The 8,874-nt window shown below is 45.0% G+C and overlaps 1 protein-coding gene across 1 annotated transcript; it reads left to right on the forward strand.

The window, feature by feature from the left end:
• The first annotated feature begins 2,540 nt into the window (after positions 1–2,540).
• Positions 2,541–4,691, forward strand: LOC125536810 (protein translation factor SUI1 homolog). Its single transcript, XM_048700079.1, has 5 exons — positions 2,541–2,812; positions 3,770–3,845; positions 3,935–4,146; positions 4,252–4,305; positions 4,395–4,691. Exons 2-5 carry the CDS (start codon positions 3,809–3,811, stop codon positions 4,437–4,439), a joined length of 348 nt encoding a protein of 115 aa, XP_048556036.1. The 5' UTR covers positions 2,541–2,812; positions 3,770–3,808; the 3' UTR covers positions 4,440–4,691.
• The last annotated feature ends 4,183 nt before the right edge of the window (positions 4,692–8,874 follow it).

Genomic DNA, 8,874 nt, shown 5'->3' on the forward strand with positions numbered 1-8,874 from the left:
CTAGAGATCGGTTCCCCGATCCGAGGGATAATTGACGCGATTTGCATTGCTGTTGGATTAATTGGTTTTTAATCACCGGTAGACCGCGTCCAGGCGGCGTGAAATGCCACCGGCGCAGGACGTCGGCCGTGTATGGCCGGGATTATCTGTGAGCCGCATTTTTCTTGCGCACATGTGGCTTGCACTTACGCTACCGTGTAAAAAACAATGAGACCAACCCAAAAACTAACCCTCGTTGGCATCTTTTTATAAAAAAAACTTTGCAAGCACCGCGCGTCCAAGCAGGGACTCAAACTCAGGTGGACTGGCAGCAACCTCAGCTGCCCGGCCAATGGGTCGTCAAGGGCTAACCCTAACGTGTAGGAAGGCAGCGTGGTGTGAGAAATTATGTGAGCTATTTGTCTCAATGGCTTAGGAAGGGTGGCGCGTCTTAGTCATGCCCGTGTCGTGAAGATTTGGAATGAGAGGAAGCTAGGGTCTTCAGAACGAAAATGTATGTGGTTCTCGGGCATTGTTTGTTTGTTGGTGTTTTGAGTTAATTACACCGGCATTGCTTTTATAATATAAAGGCGGGGGAAACCTTTTTTCGTCGAGTTCATTACACTAGCTCTAGTCAATATTTGTATTAAGATGTATTTTTACTTAACATATCTTCTATTGCAAAAACAAAACAAAATGTCACTTAAATGTTAGCAATCTTGCGTGCAAATCAAAATGGATTGAAAAAGGCACCATGTTTTTGCTCTCCATGGTCTACCTTGTACTATAATAGTAAAATTATAAAAATCCATTGGTTTTTGTGGCTGAATAGCTAGTTGGTGACTTGTATGCTTAGTGCACATGACGATGTGTCTCATGAAAGCCGATACGTGTGTTTGAAGGTGAGGCCGCGTCCTCGTCGACAACGAGACTCCCATGGTGACCCGCCAATTGAATACTTTGTGACAATGATCTTCAATAGACATTACATGACCGCATGCATGTGTTGGTGGTTTGGGTGATGGTGATGGTGCTCTGTGTGTGTGCGCGCGCACACACACGTTTAATCAACTTTGTTTTATGAAAAATGTTATAAATTTAAAAATCTTAGTTAAGTTTTATAAGATGTCTAGCAAGTATGAGTGTTTCCTTAACCAACTAGAATATTGTCATGTTGTAGCGGTTTGTGTTCCCTTAAATTATACTCCCTCCGTCCGGAAATACTTGTCACCAAAATGAATAAAGGGGATGTATCTAGACATATTTTAGTTATAGATACATCCTTTTTTTATCCATTTTAATGACAAGTATTTTTGGACGGAGTACTAGTACATATAAGATGTTACTCCCCTCTTTCACTATTTATAAGTTGTTCTAACTTTTTTCCGATTCAGACGCATATAGACGCATTTCGGTGTGCTTATTCACTCATTTTAGTCCATATGTAATACTACCTCCGTAAACTAATATAAGAGCGTTTAGAATATTAAAGTAGTAATCTAAACACTCTTATATTAGTTTACAGAGGGAGTACATATTAAAATATTCAAAATATCTTATATTTATGATGAAGTGAGTATCTTTTTTGTTTGAAACTGTCAACAAAGAAAAGCTCCACTCATGAATGTATTATTTTTGGTTTTATGAAGTACCTTCTCTATCTTAAAATAAGTGACTCAATTTATATTAACTTTAGTACAAAGTTAATACAAAGTTGAGTCACTTGTTTTGGAACGGGGGAAGTAGAAGATGTTAATGTTTAACTTGCTTCTTTTGGTTGCTAAGGCACAATAAGTCATTGACGATGTCAGTGCCTGCTGCCTAGCCACGAGCCTTCGAAGTTGTCGAGATCTTTACTAGTAGAAACTAAGAAAAGACAATATTTAATATTCATATGGACTCAATTTCTTACCTAGAGTAATAAAAATTACTCTCTCCATCCAAAATAGAGTGTGCTTGGATCCAAGGGACTATTTTTAGTCTGACTAAAAATAGTCTTTTTTAGAGGCTAAAGTTCCAAGCACCCCTGACTAAAGAGAGGCTAGGACTAGTCTTGAGGCTAAAATTTTTTAGTCATAGGAAACCTACTAAAATATGTATTAGCCCTCTCTCTCATCATTTAATGCCTCTTCTTTAACACATGTGAGTTCTGGATTGGAGGGTTTGGAGAATAATAAATGCTCAAGAACTTGATTTTAGTCTTTTTAGTATTTGGATCCAAGTATGGGTGAGGCTAGCAAGTTTTAGTCCCATTATTTTTAGTCATGAGACTAAAACGTATCCAAGCACCCTCATACTTGCCATGGTTTAGGAGTAATAAAGAGATCACAATACTAACAAGTGAAAGAATTTTTATATGTGAAATGAGATTGAATTTTGGAAAGTGCACCGTTGCTTGATTAATGGGGTATTGGATTTAGTACTGTACCAAATTGATTTTGGAGTATTAAAAGCAAGCAATAACGCTCTGTGGCCCGTTTTAGAACAACCAGGTGTTTTCCTCGTGCTACATTTCCGACCTTCGACACACAAACACCGACAGAGTGGCTGCCACAAAGTAACCAACCCGAATAATAATCAGCCAACTGACGGTGGAGAAGGGCAGGCATTGCGGCCAAAAGAGGCGAGAGGAGAGGAGAGGAGAGGTAAAGGGGGGCAAGAAACCCAGAGGCGTCCTCCTCCGCCCGTCTATAAATTCCCCGTCTTTATATAGGAGGCATCCAACCCAAAGAGGAGGAAGAACACCAAGGACTCACTACCAGCGCCTCTCCGCGATCCAAATCCTCCCGGGAAAGTTCTTGGTTGATCTCTTCCTCCTCGACCGCCTCCCAGGGTATGCCCCTTCTCCCTGATTCTTGGTTCATCTCTATGTTCTGTTGTTGATCTGCAGTTAGTTCTGTATTAGGATCCCCTTCTATGGAAAGGATCCGTATGATTATGGATTCATCTTGACTTGCGATCCTGTTAGTCTTCCGTGGTTATTTCTTAGGTCGTTTATAGGGTCGTGCCGTGTAGGTATTCTTGGATCTCGTTCTCTTTCGACCCGTATTGATATGGTCGTGTGTTCTTATATATACAATCGGGTATAGATTTTGATATCTACGGTGCTTTTTTTGAAGAAGATTAGGGATTCCAATCCTGATGCTATTTTTCTGTACAAACATGGTATGATTAGCTTCATACGTGTATTTTCATTTCGAAGAAAAGTAACTTTTTGAGTGAAGGGGATAAATTTGTCAGGACAACAAAAGCATGTTAAGACTAGCACTGTACTTGCTTGTACATATTAAGATATGCTAGTTGTGATCTTGAAGTTGAAAGAAAACATTCTTTAGGAAAAACTCCACTCCGGACTACCTAAGAAAAATTGAAGAAAACAACGATCATAAAGGATGATAAAAATCACATGTATAAACAAACTGTAAAGAATGGTAGAAGACATCAAAGCTCGCCACACGAATCGTGCAGGTTGCTCCACTAGTTTTGTGAAATGGTTCTTCCATAATCATTTAGGTCCAATTAGAACAGTGATGATTGCTTGTGGTGTAAGTGTGTTGTCATCAGTTTGGCTTTGACTGTTGTTCCTTGGTTTTGGTATAGAAATATCTCACTGATTTGTGGATTTTATCTTTCTTTAATTTAGCTGTATGAAATAAGCACCGCTGATGCAAATTATTTAGTCAGTGGTCAAAGCCATGGCCGGCTTGGTTGTACAAATGAGAAATTACGAAGCTGTCATTCACCTCTCTAGACTGCATGCCCTAATGATTCATTTTCTTACTGTGCACAGTTCTTGGTGTAGCTTTTGCCACTCTCACCAGGAGATTTCATGTCTGATCTTGACGTTCAGATCCCAACTGCCTTTGGTATGCCTGTGGTTTTCCATCCAAATTATCATTGAAATTGCTTGCACTGTTTGGAATGTCTTGCTTAATTGTTTTGCTGCTACATACAGACCCCTTTGCCGAGGCGAATGCTGGGGACGCTGGTGCAGCTGCCGGATCAAAAGACTACGTTCATGTACGCATCCAGCAGCGTAATGGTCGCAAGAGCCTGACCACTGTCCAGGGTCTGAAGAAGGAGTTCAGCTACAGCAAGATCCTCAAAGACCTCAAGAAAGAGTTTTGCTGCAATGGTACAGTTGTCCAGGACACAGAACTTGGACAGGTGTGTTGAAACGACAAGCAAACTCGTTATCCCTTGTCCCATTTGTTTCGCAATTTTCTCATGCAAGCTAGTTGTCTTGATCATTGCTGCTCTTTTCCACTCCAGGTCATTCAACTCCAGGGTGATCAGAGGAAGAACGTCTCAAACTTCCTTGTCCAGGTAAACATCTTTCTCTTCATCTTATGCTCGGTACGGTTGCAGTTCACAAACATGGATCAAGATGTCTAATATGATATGTGTCGACGCAGGCCGGCATTGTGAAGAAGGAACACATCAAGATTCATGGTTTCTGAGCAACTGCCAGCTCCATATCAGAGTCTACATGCAAAGCAGCTATATATTGGTGGTGCGGTATATTTAGTTGTGTGCTAGCGCTAGCAGGCGTCACCAGCTTGCGCGCTCCGAGTATACAGAAAATCTAGCATAGCCCACCTCTCTGCGTGTATGCTTGTTACCGTTGTGTTGAAACTTTGTAAGGAGCACCATCGTTAGATGGCTTGTTACCCTCTCCCATCAAGGTTGAATAATAATATATGCTTTCTGAAGCGTGGTATCCTTCGTATCATCCATTTTGGTTTGACATTCGCCATCCCAGCCGGTGTCGATACATCTAGTCTTGAACTGTATCTGCATCTGCTTGATGACTGAATTATGCTGCCTGCTTGACATGCACCATATTCTGGGCCCGGTTGCACTTGGCTCTTCTGGGTCTACTGAATACTCACTGTAGCCTCATTCATGGCAATTTACGACCGCAGCTGAAACCAGTGCCTGGTGCTGCTGCTACTCCAAGCTGCGAATGGCTTGGATCTCATTACTGTTTGAGGGTACAGTTTAGCTTTATTCTGCACACTGTGCAGCTCTCTAAAAACAGGGAAACGCTTCAAGGGCTCATTCGGTTTGGAGGAAATCAAAACGTAGGAATTAGGAGTAGTATAGGAATATAATAGGATGACACTTGCCATCCTAAGGAATTGACTTGTCTCGTTCCTACGCGTAAAATGAGCTTTGAGTGGATGTGTAGTTTCCTCCAAAAACACGGGAAATGAGTAGTATTCCTACGAAATTCCTGCACGCATTTTCCTACAAACCGAATGCATACATAGGAAATTTTCCTCTAGAATCCTTATTCCTATGTTTTTTCTATGAAAATCCTCCAAACCAAATGAGGCCTTACGTCAGACAGCTCATTGACCGTTGATGCACTTTTGATCCCATGGAGGGCATCGACATTTTCGGATAGCTTGGATAGCTGGTCCGTCAAGGCATGTTTTGCACGGACTGCCGGACCGAGATACTTTTGTGATCAGACATCTAAAACTATAAACATCGGTCTCGTTTTGGTTGTGATCGGCTGCTATAGGGTGATATGCATTTGAATTTCATATTGGTCTGACCTGGACGAACATTTAGGGGATGTGATTGGATGACCGGCTCTCGCATCACTGTCCGAATAGATACCGTGTTCTTTTGGAAGTCAGCGTTGGAAGAAGGAAAAACACTTCCCCTAAAAATTGAGGAGTTAATATTTTTACCAACGACAAAATCACCTTTTTCTCATTGATATTGACAAAATCATTCTTTCTCGCTGACACCCCAGCCCACCAAAAACTGAGGCTGAGCCCATGCATTTGGAGTTGGCCGCACTATTTTCGCGGCAAAATCACTCTGTCAACCCGATCCTCTTCCATCCCACCGCTCCCCACCCCAATTCCCGCCTTTTTTCGCAGCCACCGCAACATGGAGGACCAGTACAAAAAGCTGCTGGAGAGATCGAGGATCCGGTGAAGGCGGCCGCCCACAAGATCAACTTGGTGACTAAGCAAGATCGCTAGCTCAGAAGTCAAAGGTGGCGCCACTCAAGAAGCAGAAGGCTGGCGGAGGTGGTGGTCGTGGCGGGGACATGCAGGGGCGGTTGTGGTGCAGGGTGGGGCTAGGGACGGGGGCGCCGCTGCCGTCGTCATTGGTGCAAACATCGTTTGGCTGAAGCAATACAAGGCTCCATAATCTACGCCGCACAACAGCTCAGTAGGCAGTTCCCGACATCCGTCCTTACATTATCGACGTCAACGTGGCGCTACTACTTTTCTCGGAGTTTGCATCGCCGTAGCTTGTCCGGTCGCGGACGCCGGGGGTGGAGCAACTCGGTGCCTGCATGCTGTTCGTCGGTATGCCTCAAGCAGGCAAGCCGACATAGGACGACGCGAACTTGCAGATGTTTGAGATGATCCATGACGGAGGCGAAAGCCGAGGCTGCTACGAGGATGGGCAAGTGGATGACTCGGAGTCCACACAATCGGGCACATACAACCAGTCCGACACGAACACCCAGCAGGGCACGTACACCCAGTCGTATGGGCAGGTAGAAGAACTACGAAAAATTTCTATTCTGTTACTAGTTTTATATTTCTATTCTATTCTATTACTATTTTATATTGAAAATTTCTATACCTAAAACATTACTAAATTAGGTAGGAGAGAGGAGGAGGGAGCAGAGAGGAGGGAGGAGAGAGAGGGGAGGGGAGAGGAGGAGGGAGGAGGCGGGAGGAGGGCGGCGAGAGGAGGACGGAGGAGGGCGGCGACTTACCAAGGAAGGAGGGAGGAAGGCGACGACTTACCGAGGAAGGAGGAGGGAGGAGGGCGGCGACAATGCGATGACGATGGTGGGAGGATGAAGAGGCAGAGTGAGGGAGTGACTAGAGGGAGTGAGAGGGCCGACGAGCGGTAGAGGGATAAGGGTGCCTTAGTAGTGGCACGGGGCAAGGGCCCGCGCTACTGCGAAACCCATTAGTTGTAGTGCATGACACACACCCAACACTGCTGCTAGGCGGGGGCGGGGAGCCGGGCCCGTGTATCTACAGTAGCAGCGCAGGTGATGGAGCCCGCGCTAGCTTAGCAGTAGTGCGGGCCCGTGCCCCAACACTACTACTGTGGCGCCCCTGGGGCATAGTGGGGACCACATAGCAGTAGCACGGGTGTGGTGAGCCCGTGCTACTGCTAATGTCCACCTGCAGCATGGGGCTTCAGCCCGCGCTACTGCTAAGTAACAGTAGCGTGTGTTGGGGAACGTAGCATGCAATTTTAAAAAAATTCCTATGATCACGCAAGATCTATCTAGGAGATGCATAGCAACGAGAGAGGGAGAGTGTGTCCATGTACCCTCGTAGACCGAAAGCGGAAGCGTCAGGTTAACGCGGTTGATGTAGTCTAATGTCTTCACAATCCAACCGATCCAAGTACCGAACGTACGGCACCTCCGTGTTCAGCACATGTTTAGCTCGATGACGTCCCTCGAGCTCTTGATCCAATAGAGGGTCGAGGGAGAGTTCCGACAGAATGAAGGCGTGGTGACGGTGATGGTGATGTGATCCGCGCAGGGCTTCACCTAAGCACTACAACAATATGACCGGAGGACTAAATTATGGAGGGGGGCACCGCACACGGCTAAGAGAAATCTTTATGTTCCTTTGGGGTGCCCTCTGCCCACGTATATAAAGGAGGGGGGGAGAGAGGTCGGTGGCCAGGAGGGGCGCGCCATGGGGGGAGTCCTATTTGGACTCCTGGTCCAAGTAGGATTCGCCCCCCCCCCTTTTCCTTTCTCCACCGGAGGGAACAAGAAGGAGAGGGAGAGGGAAAGGGAAGGGGCGCCACCCCCTCCTCCTTGTCCTATTCGGACTCCCTAGGATGGGGGCACACGGCCATCCCCTGTGGGCTTCCCTCTCTCTCCATTAGGCCCATGTTGGCCCAACACTTCCTAGGGGGTTCCGGTAACCCCTCGGTACTCCTAAAAAAATACCCAAATCACTCGGAACCATTCCAATGTCCGAGTATAACCTTCCAATATATGAATCTTTACCTCTCGACCATTTCAAGACTCCTTGTCATGTCCATGATCTCATCCGGGACTCCGAACAAAGTTCGGTCACCAAAACACATAACTCATAATACAAATCATCATCGAACGTTAAGCGTGCGGACCCTACGGGTTCGAGAACTATGTAGACATGACCGGGACACATTTCCGGTCAATAACCAATAGCGGAACCTGGATGCTCATATTGGCTCCTACATATTCTACAAAGATCTTTATCGGTCAAACCGCATAACAACATACTTTATTCCATTTGTCACCGGTATGTTACTTGCCCAAGATTCGATCGTGGTATCCTCATACCTATTTCAATCTCGTTATCGGCAAGTCTCTTTACTCGTTCCGTAATGCATCATCCCACAACTAACTCATTAGTCACATTTCTTACAAGGCTTATAGTGATGTGCATTACCGAGAGGGCCCAGAAATACCTCTCCGATACATGGAGTGACAAATCATATCTTAATCTATGCCAACTCAACAAACACCTTCGGAGACACCTGTAGAGCATCTTTATAATCACCCAGTTACATTGTGACGTTTGATAACACACAAGGTGTTCCTCCGGTATTCGGGAGTTGCATAATCTCATAATCAGAGGAATATGTATAGGTCATGAAGAAAGCAATAGAAATAAAACTAAACGATCATAATGCTAAGCTAATGGATGGGACTTGTCCATCACATCATTCTCTAATGATGTGATCCCGTTCATCAAATGACAACACATGTCCATGGTCAGGAAACTTAACCATCTCTGGTTAACGAACTAGTCAAGTAGAGGCATACTAGGGACACTCTGTTTTGTCTATGTATTCACACATGTACTAAGTTTACGTTAATACAATTCTAGCATG

This window comes from Triticum urartu, chromosome 2 (assembly GCF_003073215.2).
Source record: "Triticum urartu cultivar G1812 chromosome 2, Tu2.1, whole genome shotgun sequence".
In the NCBI taxonomy this organism is placed as follows: domain Eukaryota; kingdom Viridiplantae; phylum Streptophyta; class Magnoliopsida; order Poales; family Poaceae; genus Triticum; species Triticum urartu.

Bases quoted from the DNA above. Each gene is read 5' to 3' on its own strand.
- LOC125536810 (XM_048700079.1), top strand. From the start codon at position 3,809: ATGTCTGATCTTGACGTTCAGATCCCAACTGCCTTTG. The intron at 3,846-3,934 runs GTATGCCTGTGG...TGCTACATACAG, and splicing joins TCAGATCCCAACTGCCTTTG to ACCCCTTTGCCGAGGCGAAT. The intron at 4,147-4,251 runs GTGTGTTGAAAC...TTTCCACTCCAG, and splicing joins AGGACACAGAACTTGGACAG to GTCATTCAACTCCAGGGTGA.